We start from the raw sequence: 18,694 nt of genomic DNA, 5'->3' as shown, positions 1-18,694 counted from the left end.
ATTGATCAATGACTTCCCTAGAAGAAAATACAGGGCTATCAGCTACCTTGTAACTGCAATATTAAAGCAGGATCCAGCAGGCAGAGCACACCAGCTAACTTCACATCACGACGCACTCCCAGAGCGCCCTGCCTCTGCCTGCTGTTCCCTCGGCCTGGCTGCCTCAGCAGCAACGCCGGCCTCTCCCCCGCCAGATCCCGCTGTCGCGACACCATATCGCAGGCAGAGCACGACAGAAACGGCGGGCGGGCGGGCCCTCCCCCGGAGCCCCGGCTCCCTCCCCGCTGGGGGCCGGGCCCGCGGCCTCGGCCGGCTGGGAGCAGCGCGGAGCGGGCGGCTGGGGGCCAGCCGCGGGTAAGAAGCTGGGCCCCGGCTCGCTGCGAGGGGGTTTGGCCGTGAAAGGCTGGAGGAAGTGGTTTTGTCCTGGAAAGGAAGGATGGTAAAAAAGATATTCTGTCCGTAACGTAAAGGAAAGGAAGCATCGTAAAAATATACTCGATGTGTGACGTGAGGGAGGCGCCACGTCTGCTGCCGTGGGGAGTTGGGGAGAAGGGGGACGCAGAGGGGCTGCTGGGTTGTGAGTTAGAAGGGGGCTGTTAGTTGTTACTTGGTGATAACTTCACATTTCTTACGGTAATGTTGTCCCTTGGTAATTTCACGTTTCGGGTGGTAACATTGTTTTTCCCATTTCTGCCCCCTAGGAGGAGATGGAGCTTCTCTCCCTCAGGCTCTCTCCAGACACGCTGCCCTTTTCCTTCCTTTTCCTCACCTGAAGCCCCCCCCTGCCGGGCTGTGGCCGGGGGCTGCTGGAGGAGCAGCTCTCAGAGCCCTCACTGCACCCTGTGAGGTACCGACTGGGCCTCGTGAGGAGTACAAGCTGCAGGACGCTGGGTGCCGCTTGGAAGCAGTCTGTAAATGTGTTTTATTTATTATTTACAAGTATATTTACACACTCTAAGTTATCTTTTGTGCTCATTTTGGAGCAAATACCTCATGTTCGCTGTGAAAATGAGCTATCACACATATCTGAAATATTGCTCCCTCGTTACCTGAGCGTCCTCGCCCCACTCCACCTCTCTCCCCCTGCTGCTTGTGCAGCCTCAGCTCCTCAGGCCAGCTGTGGGCTGCAGCACTAATTGCCTCTGTTTGCATTTCCTACTGGTTTTCTCCAGGAGATTTGATCTTATTAACCAGTCTCCAGCCTGTTCAGGGTTGGTATGGTGAATAAAAAATTGTTTAGTTCTGATGTAACCTGTAAATATTAATAAGCACTATTTTTGACTTTTGGGCACATGTTAAAACAAAAAATTAAACTTACAGGCCTAGAAATTTGGCACTACAGATTGTTTTTGGAGCCTAGTCTTGGGAAGGAAGGCCTGAATTTGTGTTAGGGGCTCAGGGTCCTTAGTGCACAGATGGACCTCAGCAGTAACATGGCACGTACAATAGGCAGCATAGTGTGTTCAGTACAGAAATGGCTAAAGTCAGCACCTTTAAAACAAAGTTATCAAAAAACTGTTAACAAACACCAAAGCAGAGTGGTATAGGTGAACTCCTGGCATGAGAGAAAGTGTTTTTGTTTACTTACTGGGTTCCCTTTTTTCTGATGGAGAAACCACAGTTGTTAGCACTGCAGGTATCTTTCCAAAGGGATATCACCCGCACATTTATCCTTCTTATCTTATTAGAGTAGAGGAAAAAAAAAAAGGGCAAAATTGTTTAGGACAAAGTTGTTTACCTCCTTAGATTCAAAGGAAGAAGGGAAAGTATAAAATTCTAACTTTAAAAAAAAAAAAAGGGGGGGGGGAGGGAGCAAAGAAAAACCACACACACAAAGCTTTAAAGTGTATCCGCATTACGTTATAGCTACCTATCGAAGGCTTGTTTTATTCCTGGAACTTGGTTCTGGCAAGTTTTATTATTTTTTTTCATGCTGAGAGCATGACCATCGTTTTGAGAGCATCATCTGGCTGATACTTGTCATGTTTTTTTCTAATTTTCTGGACAAAATCTAAGCAGAACATGGAGGCTTTGCTTTTCTGAGATGTGAGAGGTTTAAGGCAAAAGAAATAATTTCCTTTTAAAGCACCTTTTGTTTTCATAAATGACTTTGTCCAAGTATTACCTGTAATTCACAACGAAGTTGAAAGGAGTGCTGATCAAAATTCATTGTAAATGCTCAGTGGTAATTGTTATTGTAGACTTACCCAGCAGATCTTAATGATGCATCACTTTAATCAGCAGTAGTGCTTTGGCGGGTGTTGCCTTGATGTAGCACATTAAGTAGTTACTTCAGCCACCTAAACTGGGTTTGAGCTGGGCTGTGATATTCCTCTGTATGCCTGCTATAGCTGTAAGTAATGCAGTCATTTATTCTGCATAACTGAAACTGTTAATTGTTTTATTTTGTTTTAATTTGTAGTGCTGCACCATGGCTACTACCTCAGCAGATAGTTCTGGTAGCTATGAAAAGGGGCAGGTGGAGTTGAGCCAGAGTTCCAGGAGCTCTGTTTTTGACTACTCAGAAGATACCTTTGAGTCCTTCAGCGAGGAGGAAGCAGCCTGCTGCCAGCATGAGAGCAAACCACCTGAACTGTGTTGTTCTGGAGAGGATGTAGAGTCTTCTGCCGTGTCGGATGGGTTGGAAAGCATGTCATGTCTGGCAGGCCAAAATCACACAGGTATGCAGAGCTTATCATGCTTGAGACCTGTCTTGCACAGCTTTAGATCTGTGCAGTGGAGATTTGACTTTGAATGCAATTTTTTAAGTTTTTATTTTTGCCATGTGCCCACTGTACAAAGCAACAGAACCTCAGTATGCTCAGATCTGTGTCTTGGTTTCTCAGGATTCACTGATGACTACATGTAGGGGGGTTATGAATTGGCCATGAAAACCCTTCTGTAGTAATCTTGTGATGCTTAAATTCTATTGGTGTGTTCCAAATTTCTGCAAGATACTATGACTTTATAACCATGTATGAGAAGCATCTGGACTGTGTAGTAATTCTTCCAAGGGTGTACATAAGAGAGCTGGATAGCACCTTAAAGCTGCATCGGAGTGATAAAGAAGCAGACAGCAGGAAATAAACTAACTGTCTCAATGTCTTTCTTGTTTGTTAGTTCTTTTTTCCCTTGTGTCTGTGGGGTTCTGTCATTCTTCTTCCTTTTCTTCAAATCTGGTCTGAGAAATATTGTGAGTACTTGAAGACATTATTTTAAAAAATCTGTTCTTAGTTTGGGAGCTTGTCAGCATGTATAAACAGTATAATTTTTAAAACTAAGGCACTTAATATGTTTTTTAAAAACAGTGTGGACTTGAGATATATAATGTCTGTTAGCTGGCATTGCTGTAATCTGATTCTTTGTCCAATTTGATCAGCTGCTGTATACCAATGTATAATTAGCTTTGTCTATACTTAAAAATGACAACCTGTTTGTTCTTACTGTAGACAAGCCCAGTAGAGATGTTCTTTCTGTTCCTCACCCAGCCAGCACCTTACTGCTTTACTGCCTTATTTATTTATTTATTTTTAATCCCTCCCCACCTCTGCAATAATAACCAGCACAATTTTTTTAGGAGTCCTTTTAAAATAACATTGAGGCATGAAATCTCAACAAAGCAGGCCAAAACTTGTTGTCAAATATAGATACATGTATGTAACCCCTATTTGTCACAGCGCAGAGTATAGCCTTAGATATCAGTGCTTCAAAAATCTGAATAAAGAGATTATCATCGCCTTGATGTCTTATTCATGCTACATTTATGTAATTGAGCAGTGTCTAATGGATTAGATTTAACAGTTTGGCTCAGAATTTATAGTTTTTACAAAGACTAGGTATTAATAAACCTTTTTTTTTTTTTTTTCTTGATATATAGCAACTTTTAGAAATTATTCCATGTCTTACCATTAAGATCTATTTTGTTGGCATCCAGAAGCATGTGCTAGGAGGAAACCTTGTGTGTATAGAGGTGCTTTTAATAAGTGTTAACACTTATTATCTTTATAAGGTTAATATTTCATAAAATTATGGAGTCTTCTGAATGCTGCTAGTTAAGTGAGGAAACCAGGGAATAATTCACAGGAAATATTTTGGGAAGTTGATATCTCTCTGCAGTATATATCTTACAGAGAGCAGCATATATAAATAATAAGAACTACAGAAGACTTGTCATGCTGGTATCTCCATAGGGACACATTATTTCATTCTGTAAGCCCTCTCAATTTGCTATTAGTATCCTGAAAACAGAGTAGAGAAGTCAGGTGCTTGCTCGATGTGCTCAGTATTTTGAACTGGAACCATGTATCTTCCTGTCAGTGGCACTGGCTTGTCAGACCTCTTAAGTCTTTTCTTCACCCAGCTCTTTGCTTTCACATCTTTGCTGGATCCTTAGTTACTGCAGAACTGGAGTTGTACTGGAACAAGTTGAAGAACAGGGAATTTATATAGATTTTCATTCTCGTCCTGCCTTCCCTCCCCATTATTTTTTTCACTTGGATCAATACCTTGATAGAGTTCACCAAAGCTCCCGTGAGTACTTGTACTGCCATGAGAGAAGAGCCTGCGTAGGGCTGAAAGTAAGCGATGGGGGGAGTTGACTGAGGTTGTTAGCATTGCAGACAAAACAGAATGTGTGAGTCTCTTTTTCTCAGCTATTCCTCTAGTCTTTCAGTGGAGCGACAGAAGCTTGCTCTGTATTTCAGCCTGAAACTCTGATGTCATCTGTAAAGGCCCCGATGGTTTGGGGCTTCTTTTCCCTCACCAGGGAAAACTCAATCAAATTCAAGTGTGATTGCCTCCTGATTTGTTTTTTCTCATTCCCGATTTCTTTACAATGTATGTCCAAAGCTACCTTTTTTTTTTTTTTTTTTTTTTTCCATTGTAGATGAGCAGTCTGAAGTAGTTGGTTCTGTGGCTGCGGAAAGATATTTCATGAGAAAATGGATGGATGTTCTAAAAAATAAGGAAGCTGTCATTAAGCAAGGCAACTCTGTCCTCAAAACTCATTCAGGTGAGTTCACTAACTTTAGTAGAATTTATAATTCTTATTTCTTTGACAAAGGGGATGTGAATTTTTAACGACTAAAATTTTATGTATAAGCTATTAAGTTAAGCCAGGTAATTAACCTGACTTAATTAGCCATGTAATTAAGTATGAAGATTCTCTTTTATGCCTTCTTGGAAAAACAGTTTGTCAACTGTAACACATGGCTTTGCTGCTCCTGACACAGAGACATTATATTAGTGATGCATTACCACAAGGTTTGGATAAATCTACATAAAAATGTATTTACATCTTAAATTTAACTGAAAACCTCAAATTTTACTGGTCTATTTATTTTTTCTCACTTTTCTCTATAGCTGTACAGGTACGAGGGTTGTGTTTTTTCCTCCAAAATCAACCTGCTTTCAGAATGTGTGAAATGTTTCCCCCCTGTTGATCATTTCTGTTAATTACTGAATTATGTTTGCCATGTTCTAGTTCCTTTCCCAAGCTGCAGGAGGCAGCAGGGCACCAACTTTGACAAGAACAATGGAACAGCTTTAACCAACACAATGATGTAGTGCATGGAGGAGGAGAGGGGTTGGGAGGGAAGAAGGATGCTATTCGCGTGCACTGATTATACAAGGAGCTGTGAGAGCAGATGGTGGGATGGAAGTCCTGCTCAAGTCTTTCTGAAAAGTGGGTCAGAGATACTATTTTTAATTAAAAAAGAGCAAGAAAGCTGTAGTTGAGGAAGATTCCTCTTCTGATTCAATTATTTTTTTGCTCATGTTCCTTCATGTGTATGCAAAATGAAGAAATTCAGAAGTTTTATAGAGCCCTTCTAAGACTAATTAATCAAGTAGGTCCTATTGCCCAGGTGCTTTGTGGCATTGCACTCACATCCAAACATCCTGAAACTCCATGTACTGCAGGAGAACATGACCTGAGATTATTTTTAGGCTCTTCTTAATTGCATAGCTCATTCACAACAGTGGTGAGTCAGTGTTATGAGTTCCTGACTCATCTTCAGCATTTATCTTCCTGTTACTGGGTTTCTAAGACTTCACGTAGTCAAGTGAAGAGGCAGCTAAAGTAGATTATCTCATCTGTAGTAGTGAGGCTTCTTCTGACCAGCTCCTCTGCAGTTGTCTTCCTAAAATACATCTGAATCTTGTGACCGTTTGATATGCAGAGAAATTGAAGAGGACCTGATGAATTTGGATTCATTTAATGAATACAAGAGAGCAGTGTAGAGTTAAGGAGGTTTTCCTTCTTTGTAGGGTTTTCTTTGAGAGTTGGTTGGGCAGACTTCCTCCTGAAATCTGTATTTCTGTACTGCCGTACAAACAAGCATTCTGCTGTTGGTTTATGGAATTCGGATGGGAAGAGTCAGACTGGTCATTGAGTCTTGAAAAGCCAGTTCTGTTTCCTTAGCTTATGGTGATGTATGAAATGATGCAATATTTTCTACCTGTCCTGTCTCTTGTCATCGTAGCAGCAAAGCACTTTTCAGGCACATCCATTGTTACTGTGCTTCCAACCACTATCAATAAGAAGCTTCTTGCTTAAGCTGCTTTCATGCAAACGTAGAACACAGTCTAGTGATGGACATCCCCAAATTCATCAGCATCAGTTAAGCTTAGTTGTGAGCATATTACTCACTTTTTTTTTTCTTACAGGACGCTTTTGACATATATCCAACAAAAGCACAGCAACGTTCATATGCTGACATCTATAAATGTCTTCTCTTTGACTTAGTAGTTCATCACTCAGTGGACACTGTGCCCCTTATTATTTTATCAGCTTGGAAACTTTTTAAACACAATAGAAGATGAGCTCACCTAGAGCAAGGCTGCTGCACAGTTGGTCCCTTCTGTAAGTTTAGCAAAATGAATGGTGCATGCATGTTACTTTTGAATTCATCTGCAGCTAATAAAGTAAGAGGGTTTTTACATATCTTACTACTGATACTGTTAAATAAGGAAAAATAAATCCAGATTTGCCCATAGGAATGCCCTGGAAAATGATTCTTGTTTTTCATAGTTTTATTTATGGTCTGAAAAGAAGAAAAGCCGAGATGTTGACCTCAGGAAAAGTGAGAAATTTTTATCATAATTGCTTCTTGGTCTCTTCCTTGGACCTCCACCTCACTTTTGTAGCAACTAGCTGTTATTAGACAAATGCATCACAGAAAAAAGAAAACAAACCAGAAGACAACAGAAAACACAAACCAAACGCGCACACACACACAACCCCACTATTCTTTGAAGTCCCTAACTCCCTGTCAATTATTCCAAAGAGTGTTAGTCATTTTTAAAATGTACTACAGGAAGCCACAGTTGTTCAGCTCAGAGGTAGCTGAAAGTTCAAGTGGGCCTTTTCAGTTCTGAAAAACTTCAGCTCTGATTTTGCTGTGTTCAGAATTAAACTCACCTTTGTTTGCAAGGTGTTTGTAAGGTGTGAACAAATTTCATGTCTAAGCATTTAATTATTGGTTCAGCAAATAGTAATTTTCTAAAAGTATGTACTAAAAATAATAGTAGATGTCTATAAGAATTGAGATATCACTTAAACATTCTGTTTGCAGAAGGGAGCAGGTATCCGGTAGTCTGTGCTGGCTCTTTCTTATTCCTGAACTTGTCAGCACCTAAACTTACTGCTTGGTAAAATGTACAAGGTGTGGAATTCACGCAGGCTTAAACCCTGTGATTCCAGAGTTCTCTTTTAGTTTGTTTCCTGCCAGTCTACTAGAAAACTTTACTATTCCATAGTGAAACAGCATTGATATAGCCTAGATGAGAAGTCTCAACCAGCAGCATCCACATGGAAACTCCTGCTAGTGAAGAGCACCTTGGTTATTAAAGTCTTTACAGAACTGAGAAAGAATGAGTTTCTTCTGGAAGACACAGATTCTGCCAGACCCTTACTGTTGTCTCTTCTAATCATAGTTTATTGGAAACTGAGGTTATCCTGCACCACGCTGCAGGAACTTTACTGGCTTTGAATGCATATTTCTATGAAATAGCCCAGAACTGATACAAGCAATCTGCACAACCCTTACAAAAGCTACGTTCGCTGATTGGGCCATCAGCATGTTAACCTGAACTGCTGCGCTCAGTTGTACAATGCAATTTAGAGAATTATGAGAACGTTGTCTTGAGATGCGGAGTTAATCTTTCTGAAGAGTAGTTATCATTTATTGCCTTTTATAATTCCCTCCTTCACTCATTTCACAATTTTTCTTCTTAAAATAGAAGATAGAGCCTAGTAATAACAAAACGCCTGCCAAGTCTTTTCTATTTAATCAGTTAGACATCAATGGAAAAGGAAACCCAAGAAAGGAGTAGATTTTCTTTTCCTCCCCTCACTTGTATAGATTTAAAATCTTACAAATTAGGATGTAGTTGCATGCAGAATCCAAAATCTATGTAGGTCATTTAGTTATCAGCCATGCAGCAAGATTTATAATGTAGATGTGGAGATTAGTTTATCTCCAACGGTGCACATTGACTACTTCTATCATAAAAGAAGCGTCTTTTTTTTTTTTTTCAGTTTGTGCTTTATTTTCTAAACACTCTGTAGCCCTGTTGTTGTTGGATAAAGGGTTCTGATTTCATGTCTGTTCCAGTGTCTAGTTTTGTTCTTCTTGTCACCTGTCCCTGCCTTATTCTTCTCGAAAAAAGGTGTGGGAAAGCACGACTCAAGGCAACCAAGCATCAGCGAGGCATGCTTCTGGAACAATAATTGGCACTGGCAGGGATTCTCTGTAGACAGACATGCAGTGACATTTAAATCTGCCACCACAAATGGAGATTGAGCATTTGAGCATGTAATGTGAATCCAAAGATGGAAAGAATAAGTGAAAGACAAAAAATGGAACTAACACCACCAAGCATCCTGTTGTTTGCATCTCTTTACTTTCAGCTGAAGGACCAGCAAAACTTCTATACCTAGAAGAAAATCTGAAGTATAAATAATCATTGTGCAGTTAAATGACTTTTTTCTGAATTTAACTGTGCACTGACTTTTCTTGTCACTTTTAGTTCTTATTTAGTTAAATTATAGTCTAGATCCATGAACACCTTTACTCTTTCTGAGCTTATTTACTGTTAAACTTGAAGGTTAAAATTTTCTGTTTTTCTTTGCTAGCGTCTCTTCTAATGGCTGTGGGTGCGTATGTGCCAATGGGTGGGTGTCTGGCAGCACACAATTCATGTGTGCATTATTAGAAACCAATTCTAAATTCAATTGTGCTTCTATATGTCAGAAGAAACTTCAGTGAATGAATTAGGCTGGCACTAAATTGTGACAAAACATTCAGCAGACCCCATGTATTTACTTGTGCATTTGAGTACTCAGGTTTGGGTGTTAAATTGCTTTGTTCTGCTTCTTTTTTCTTCCACAACAGTAGCTTTTTAATGCTTTTATTCAATCTATGTGCAGCATAGATGAATCTGCATCCATTTTATCAGTGCAATTAAACCCAATTCTGGCACATGATTTAAGCTGTTTTGCAGGGGTTGTGTATTATACTTGCAAGGAAAATGACCTGATGAAGTTTATCCATGGAAATGTTTGTGATCCTACCCAAGAAAAAAAAAGTTTAAATTGCATTTTCAAGTATTGATAATTCTTACTCATCTGTCTATAAAGTATCACCGTGTCTTTGTTTTTGGTGAATTTGATACAGCAGCTTGTAAGGAGGAATAAATTGCAGTACGATGATTGATTCTGAACTGTGGCAGTTGCACTTCAATCACCCATTTTCTTTGTCCGTAAGGCAAAGCTCACCGACTTCTACTTTGCTTAGTCTTAACTGTAGATCCACTTAATCTTTATAAGGATTGACTGCATTTCTGAAGACATGCCTGGTTTCCTTACAAAATTCCACAGCAGAGGCTTGCCTGCTTCAGATTAAATTAATCACGGCATATTTAGGAGATGGTTTACATTTATATCATTCAGCGTGTTAAAGATCAGCGTTGTGGTTATGTCGAGGTACCCCACAGGACCCGAATGACAATGCACTGGTTGTCACAGAAGCACCCTGAAATATGCAGTGCCTCTCTAGAAAAATAAAATTTCATTCAAGGGAAGCGATTGAAAATGAGTGAGGCAGGTAATAAGGAAAGGACACTTTAAGTGATATAATCATGCTCTCCAACTGAGTACTTTGAGTGGAAAAAAACTCACCATACCATACCATACCTGTGTAGTCATTATTGTCTGACTTTTTTTTTGGCAGTCAGAGTGGAGCCCTGAGAGGGGAGTACTGTGTTAGCATGAGCTATATGCAAAGATGTGTAAAGGGCTCCCAGTAATGCTTACTGGAATGTTTTGTCTCATCCTCGCTTCTCGTTTAATTGTGCACATTTAAGCGTTTGGGCTTCAGTAGTTGTATTAAAGCAAAATTAGTATAATAAAGGTAGAGAGGTACTGTCTCCTGTTTAAATAGTTGAAAACAGTGGTATTTCATAAGACCATGCAGAACAGCACAACATTGTTATACAGTTAAGCTCATGCAATAATGAAATAGTAACACAAAAAACTGAGTTGTGTTAACTGTCTGTATTGATTGACTCTGTTTAAGTCAGTGGAAAATCTTCCTCTGAGCATTGACTAAACTTTTCAATCCATCCATACGTGCCCATCTGAAGTGTAGTCTGTTTGGTTTTATTATTAGGTGTCACTAGGAAGGAAGGAGGTGAAAGGGTGAAATAAATACCTGGTTTAAACAAGCTCATTTATTAATTCCTTAAATAATCATTGACGCTTTAGAGGAAAATATTTTCTAGTATAATTACCCTTCCTCCAAAAAAACCCACCACCCTCCCCAAAAACACACCAAATAAAACAAAACCAACCTACAAATTTATAGGTGTTTTCCAGAGATACTACAAGAGCCACTGCCTCTGGTTCAATACTCATAGGATTGGAGAAACAGATTTACAAATACATCTGTGTTGTATCATTAAGTTGTCTGATTCTTTAGGGTTTTTATCCCCTCTCTTCTTTGGGGACTATTCAAAGAGGTATTTGTTGTGCACGTTCCTGTAGTTGTTATCCATGCTCTGATTTAAATTGTGTATTTCTGTTATTACTGTCATTGCTTCTGGGCTTGACATTGGCTTTGTTTTTTATTAAATAGTTAATATGAGGCTGCACAGATAGAAGACCAGTAATTCTTCTCTTCCCCTGCTATAGTAATTGACACTTGCTTTGTTGATGTGTGGCTAACAGAAGTTACTGAGTTACCAGATGAAGAACTGGATGCTCTCCGGACCTTTTGCACTGATAAGATCAGAAGGATGCATCAGGGGCTGATCTCTAAGCAGGCAAGTGGTGTCAGGTCAAGGAAGCTGCAGCATGGATTCACGTCAAAGAAATCAGAGACAAGTGACTTGAACTGCACGGTTCCTGGTCAGTTAATGAATAGAATCCGCCTGAAGAACATCAGGGAGACCATTAAACAGGTACTGTGTGGTGATTAAAATGGTAACGATTTCTGTTATTGAGCAAGGCTGGGATGGGCAGTAACTGCAGCCCACAGTAAGCCCCAGAACGAGGGGGCCTGCAGTCTGTCAAGAGTGTCAAGTCTGGTGTTTAGGCCAGCGATACTTGCATTCTTGCTTTGTGCTTGTAGAAGGATTTGAATATGTAGTTATAGCAGTCATTACCTACAGATGCCTTTACCCATAAATCTGGGCCTTGGCAAATGCCTTTGCTTTGTTTGAAATTGGTACAGAATGTCTGCATCTGGGAAAGCATTTCTGATAAAGCAAAAAAAACACCTTTGAATAGTAATTACAGTCATTTATTTTACTTTCTCTCCATCATGTATGCTGGCTTTAATCTATGGCTATATAACATAGTGAAAGTGACTGTTAACATATTCCTCTGTTAAGCCTGTGCCAGGTGAGCAGGGAAAAATACTTTAAAGTCAGTCCTGGCATAATGATTCTTTCAGGCTTCCTGCCTATTTAATTTGTTTTGCAACTTCAGCAATCTACATTCTGTTATTTTATTAGCATAAACCAATCCATCATTCTGTAGAATTCTTACTGCCTCTTTATTTGTATTAGTGTGGTAATACCTTTTTTTTAAGAAAAGTGACTTTGACTGCTACATCTATTCATTTTTGTGTTCACCACCACTTAATACTCCTATGCAGAGGAGAAGAAATCAAGGAGTAAGACGACAGAGGCTTGAGACATGGCTTTCTAGGATTGATTCCACTGCTCTTATTAGGTCTATATAACAAGATGGAATCTGTGTAAATTAAATCAGATAAAAATTATTGATAATTTGTAAATAAGCATACAGGGTTTTGTGAAATGTTATTAAGTATAGTCAAAGTGTCATGGTAGGTAAATGAGGAATTAATAAGTGTATTTTGTTTAACAAAGTCAGCTGCTTGTTGAACTTTGTATTCTGTCTTTGAGATGCATATAGATATTTGAACCAAATGCTTCAGAGTTCATTTTCCTCTTAAAATTTGTGAAGATATCATAACCTTCATGGTTTGTACCTAAGGCCTTACATAGATTATCAGTGTAGGAACTTGATGACAGCCTCATTACAGACAGGCAGTTATATATGGTGGAATTATTGCTGATAAACAATTGCTGTTACAGAGTTGTGATGATCAAGTATTTGTACTCTCTTAGCTTGTTGGGAACGTGAAATAAAGCATCTTCATTTCACTTAATCAAGCCTTCAGGAATGAGTGTATTAGCTGTTGTGGAAGGCTGGTTAGCACACACGGACTGGCATTCCAGAACATCAACTGCTTACTAAGCAAGAGGAACTAACGACTGGTGGTGCTCCTGATGTATTTGATACTAGCAAAGCTTGTATAGATTTACACTGATAAAACCAATTTATACTGAGCATCCACCCACATCAAATGAGTTACTTTTTCCCCCCATTAAAACCATCTTCAATATTGGCTTTGGTTGCTTACGTGTTGGTAGCAATCAAGTACTATTTTTTTTGACCATTAGTTACTGTAGAAGAAATTGGTAGTGTGCACACAGCTTCAAGTGTCAGGGAAAGCTTGCCTATTACAAGAAGCAGCAGTCTGTTACAGCTCAGTGCAATGGGTCTGAGATACAGATAAGTTCATTTCAATTAAAATCACCTATCAGTGCTGGAGGAGGCAATACATCGGAAAAAGCAAATATTTTTAGTGTGAAGACATTCAGACAGGCTCATTGAAGTCATACAGTGACAAAAATTATGAAATAATTTGCAGCTGCCTGCAAAAGCAAGCCTTTGTCTTTAGAAACTCTATCTGTATCTTTATTGATTATTTTTAATGGAGTGGTCATCTTGCTGGGACAGACACTGCTCATTACATCAAAGTCTCATCCTTCAGGTGACAGAAGCTCAAGTGCACCGATCTTCACAGTGCCCTGACTGTAAGAAGAAGAAGGCAGAGCTAGCCGAGATCACCTTTCTCAGACAAAAGAAAGCACTAGTGGAAAGAGCTTTACTCCAGGAAAAATTGGAAGAACAAATTTATTCCAGAGTAAGCAAATGTTATTAAAAAAAAAAAAAAAAAGTGTCTTGATACATTTTATATTTACTGTATCTAAAGAATTTGTAAGCCAGATTTTCTCCTAATTTATGGTAATGCAATCAGATTGATCTGAATGCAGAACAATTCAAAATAGAATTTGGCTCCATGTCATTATGGAGACATGGGACTAGCATGCTGATCAAGTAATTTGAGCTTGCCTGATTTATAGCAGCTGAAGGTCTTTTTCATGATGTCCTGAAACTGTTTTGGGTACATCTTGATTAGTTCTCCACAGTTTAATTCTGATGGGCTGTCCAAGACAAAATAGTAAATAACAAAGCCATGCCACAGTAGGCATGTCTGTACCAGTCTTCCTCCCAGTCCTCTGGCTTAAGAGTTGCAGAATAAGGTGCTGCAACAGGTTGTGGAGGCTCAGGTTCAAGCTTACTGCTTGGAGACAATTTCTAAGGCTGTTTCTTAAGCACGGCAGTGATGTGATCTTTGTCGCTTGAATGCGAGCAAGCTGCAAAGGTGGCTTCTGGTAGAAGATCTGATCATTTGTAAAGGCAGTATGTTGTTACTGGTTATGCAGTTGAATGCCAAAGTTTTCCTGTCACGGTACAAGTAGAGGATGCACAATACACTCACTTTGAATTCCTAAGACTTTATTGCTCTGAGGGGCAGTGACATCAGTTTTAGAGCTTTTGCTTTGTACGTATTTGTGCATGTGGGCTTTTTTTTCTAGTGGTGTGTGCTTTCTCCACCCCCCCCTCTAAATTGGTTTAAAATTTTGCCAGGTGCTTGTCACTTCTTCCCTGCTGAATAGGGCAGAGGAAAGTCAGGCCCAGTTAAACATTTGTGAGGAATTACAGAGGAGGAGAGAAAATGTGGCTTTGCAGCAAGTTTTCTGTTGGTTCTTCAGGAATAGTTTAGTAAGGCCTCATTTTTCTTTTTTTCTTTTTTTTCTTTTTTTTTTTTTTTTTCTTCTCCTAGCTTCTCTGAAAAGGCCTTTTCCTTCCCCTCCCTGGGGAAGAAACCCTTGGTCAGTAGCCAGTGCAGTGTATGAGCTGCATGGCATTATTGAGCTCTCCGTCATCTCTCTTGGCAGCCATCCACAGAAGGTAGGGATGACATCTGGTCTCTAGTGACCAGCATAACTTTCTGCTCGCCTGCTGTATGGGACAGATCACCGGCCACACTGTTCAACAAAGTTTTTAAACAAGATGTTTTAAAAACCCAGCAAAATTATTCTGATGGGAACAGCCTACCTAGTTGCTCTTGAGGGACTGGATATAGCTGCTGGTGGCAGACCCGTGACACTGGCCGTGTCAAATGGCAGGAACCCAAATCCAAATAATTTTTGTTTCCTTTTTATTTCAGGATGCGCTTACGCTTATAGGAGAAACACTCAGAAGCTTTCCCAAACTTTCAGAGGATCCCAGGAACTTATGGCAAAGGCTGAAAGACAAAGGTCAGAAAACCTGAAGGCCTGAAAATAATAAACATAAGTCAAGGACATAAAGTGGTGGGAGAGTCTTCTGTGGGCAGATACGTGCTGATTGCCAGCTATTGTGGGTATAACTTGTTCTGTCAGTGATAAATGGAGTGACAGTTTAATATTCTTGCAGGTGGAACCAGATATGCCCAGTGTGCTGGAGTCTGGGTTAAGATTCAACTTTTTACTCAACCCCAGATACAAACATTGCAATTCTTTGTAATCCAACTAAATATGTTTTTCAAATTATGAAAGCCTGCATTTTCTATTATTAGTCTGACAAGTAATTTACTGGGGGGGGGACTGTGCTTGTGGGATTTCAGAGCAGCTTCCATCCGTAAGAAAAATAAATGATTCTGTTTTCTGGGGCAGGGAGCTGTAATTACTGTGTTTCAGCTCAATCTTTGCCCACTGTATCATGTCAAATTGAAAGTGAGAGTCCCAGGTGAAGGAGAAGAAGGTTGCAAAGTAACAGTAGAAAAAAGTAAAATGAAACAGGGTATTTATAGAACTGAAATAATGAGACTGTAACAGAAATTAATCTGCAATAGCGAGGATGCCAACAGGACATGAAAAGGTAATAAATTAATCTTAGAACCTGTCTGGGATAGCTGTCTACAAGGAGAAAAAACAATATAGATTAAAAATGGCATGAGGTGACAAGTAATATTTTTGGCAGATCTTTAATATAATTTGGTATTTGTTATTTTATGCTATTTTCAAAATGGCAAAGACTGTCTTTCAAATAGTATATCCAGATGAAAGTTTAAGTATTCAGTGCACATCCAAATAAAATGGCTTTATGCTGGGGAGCTCAATGGGCTAAGGAACAGAATCATTATCTGCATTGTAGCCTCAAAAGATACTTGCTGTGCTGTGGGCACAAATGCACCCCACCTTTCTGACCATTGCTGACAGCAAGAGCTCAGTGCCTTGTTCGTGCAGTGACCTTGTGGCCGCTGGACTTGCACGAGTCACAGGTAGTGGCTTTCATCAGTTTTCAGCTTCCTGGTTTCTGTGAATTTAGACCTCTTGATGGCTGTGGAAATCTTGAAGAATATCCTCATCTATGAACCGTGTGAATAAAGGATTTCACTGCTTAATACCTCAATTATTTTTTTCTATGAAAAATAGGATAAAAACATTTTAAAAACTTTTTTTTTTTTTTTTTAGGCAAGAATATGTACTGTTGAAGTTGGTATTGTATTTTATATCCTTTTAATCATTTTCTTGTATAGGCTCATATTGTTCTAAGAGTGCTAGGGGGATGTTTAGTCTCTTATTTTCCTTTCACACAAACAAATGGAAAACCTAAAAAGAAATGTTGGGATGTACAAATAGGCCACCTGTGTCATAGCAGATACCTGCTTTTTGGTGCTTAAAAACCTGTCCTGAATGGGTTCATCCTGAGCAGGTCAGGCCCAATGTGAAAACAATGCAGCCTGGTGCTTCACAAAGCTGGTTGTCATTGCTTCCTTTGCAGGTGATTGTTTTCTTGTAAGCTGGTGGGTTTAGTAGTCCACTGAATATTCCCCAAAGCTTGGCTTTAATTTTTAATTTATCACCACAGGTTGCATAGCTGCTTATATAATGAGAAAGCTCCTGCCTGGTTCTTCTCGTTACTCTCTGATGATTAGAAATGGTTGAATCCCTTAAATCTCCTCCCTTCCAATATTTTAAGCCTATTCTTTTTATATTCTCCATCTCTGCTCCTTAGGTAACTTTGGACTACACTCCCTGTTTCTCCTGAATCTTCCAAAGTCTCTTGTGATGTGCTTAACACTAGGTTAAAGACCCCCAGCACTCCCAGTGAGTCCTCGTGAGGGCTGTCACATATGGAAGTGGTAATTGGGAGCTGGATTCTTTGAAAATGTAATTTTGTTGTTATTGCCAATGAACACATTTTTCACCCCTTTAGAAAACAAACAAACAAACAAAACAAGAAAACAAAACAAAAAAACATCAACAGTAAATTCTGAGACTCTAAAGATAAATTGATTCATTTTATAGGAAAAAAGACATTATGATATTTTGCTTTCAGTACGTAGTTCCATACTGGAAATACTGAAATATTTATTTCCAACTCTTTTGTCAAACCTTTTTGTAAATACGTTGAAGTATGAGTTATTTGGACTAGTGTCTGACAACATTTGTGTATGTAAAATAGTATTCATACTCCCACTGCACAGAGGCTATACAGTTCTTGTTCGTTTGCATAAATGTCAGAAAGGCATCTCAGGTAGCTCCTCTGAAAAAGTCAAAGCGTATTTTGCTCATGTCTTTGTGTGCCTTTTCTTACTGCTCACTATGGTTCTTTCACCATCTTTTTAAATCGAGAGTGACTCAGATCTGAGTGTTTGTCTTCTTGTAGCGGCTATTAAGGACGTAGAACAAAATGAATGATCTGGGACTCTAAATAATTTATTTCATAATCCTGAAGTGCTTGAGACTAGAAATCCAAAAATTCTGATGTGCAGGATGCTGGGGGAAGTAGATCATGTCGCTTCTTTTTCTGCTCACAGGAGGTTCCCCCTCCTGTACCTTCCTCAGCAGTGGGTTTTTGGTTTGATCCAAAGAAACACTGTAAAGCTGTAAATATTTCAGATCAAGAAATATTTATTAATATGCTCCCTTGTTGGTGCTTACTGGGACATAGAAGGAGTGAGGTGGATCAAGGGTGATTCGTATGTTAAGCAGCTAAGTACTGACAGAAATTAATCTGCCTATTGTAAGAAGTCCTTTTGGAGCTTTTGCCTCCTAGCTTTCATGCTACACATGTTGGCATTAGTTAATCTGAATGATTTGTGATGTGGTACAGCGTGTGAACTTTGCACAGACGTGGAAGGGTTTTTCATGTATATGCTGATATTATATATGCTGATAACTGGTTTTTATCATACTATTCTTTATTACTGGCCCTGTGGATAAAGTTGTATTCCTCAAATTACTGTTAGAGCCGGTTTCTTGTGCGCTTTGGCAATGTAATTTCCACTTTTGCTTGCCCCAGGTTTCTCTGAGGAAAAACTGAACCTGGCTTCTAGGCTCAGACGTTCCTTAGTCTTGTTCCCAACCATCTGTTGGGGCACAGGACTGTGTACTTGTTTCTCTAGTAACCTATTTTGAGTGAGATTCTGGGGGAGAAACAGAGATTTCCAGTTACCTGTGAAATACGTAGTCACCGAATGCTTGAGCTTGGAAGGGCACCGTATCCACTCACTGCTTGAGCAGGGTTATGCAGAGCAGGTGGGCCCTGGTCCCACTGGCCCAGTAATCCTTCCATTAATCTTGAAACTTTTCTTTGAAGCTATACTAGAAACTGCAATGCTTCAGGCTCCCTTGGAGCCACTGCCTTTTCATAAATCCATCTCCTTGTCATAATTCTGTTGCGTAGCAAGAATTTTTTTAAGCACAGCCAATTTGATCAGCTTCCAAGAAGAGGATCTGAACCCTTTTATTCGTACTGGGAGCTTTACAAAAACTGAACTGGTGGCCTTGAGGATGAGGTTTTGCTGCTGGAAGGGATCATGTCTCTCTGTGAAGCTGTTAGCTGACACAGTACCCAGATTCTTCTTCACTAAAAATCTGAATTGTCGCTTTCATGTGACTATTCTAAATTTATGTATGTGAGTTTGGAGAAGAGTGCTTTCAGCTATGTATTTTTAAGACATTTGGAAATATACTTGTGTTCTTT

General features: G+C 39.6%; 1 protein-coding gene across 13 annotated transcripts in view; it reads left to right on the top strand.

The window, feature by feature from the left end:
• The first annotated feature begins 280 nt into the window (after positions 1–280).
• Positions 281–18,694, top strand: part of LOC311443763 (uncharacterized protein C8orf48) — a 37,661-nt gene continuing 19,247 nt past the window's right edge. For 4 of the 13 annotated variants that reach the window (XR_014697487.1, XR_014697488.1, XM_084534211.1 and 1 more), the window contains exons 1-7: positions 281–354; positions 702–911; positions 2,423–2,681; positions 4,886–5,011; positions 11,192–11,460; positions 13,365–13,517; positions 14,889–14,979. Coding sequence is in view for 11 of the 13 variants with exons in the window: in XM_084534211.1 (XP_084390337.1) it covers positions 2,432–2,681; positions 4,886–5,011; positions 11,192–11,460; positions 13,365–13,517; positions 14,889–14,979 (889 nt within the window). In the remaining 2 variants the exon portion in view is untranslated. Of the gene's footprint in view, positions 355–419; positions 456–701; positions 912–1,820; positions 2,337–2,422; positions 2,682–4,885; positions 5,012–11,191; positions 11,461–13,364; positions 13,518–14,888; positions 14,980–15,136; positions 18,464–18,694 lie in introns of those variants that run through there. The other 9 variants (XM_084534208.1, XM_084534205.1, XM_084534207.1 and 6 more) reach the window with 9 other exon arrangements.

Source organism: Aythya ferina, assembly GCF_964211825.1.
Source record: "Aythya ferina genome assembly, chromosome: 13".
Taxonomy (NCBI): domain Eukaryota; kingdom Metazoa; phylum Chordata; class Aves; order Anseriformes; family Anatidae; genus Aythya; species Aythya ferina.
This window is presented reverse-complemented; position numbering and strand designations above follow the sequence as displayed.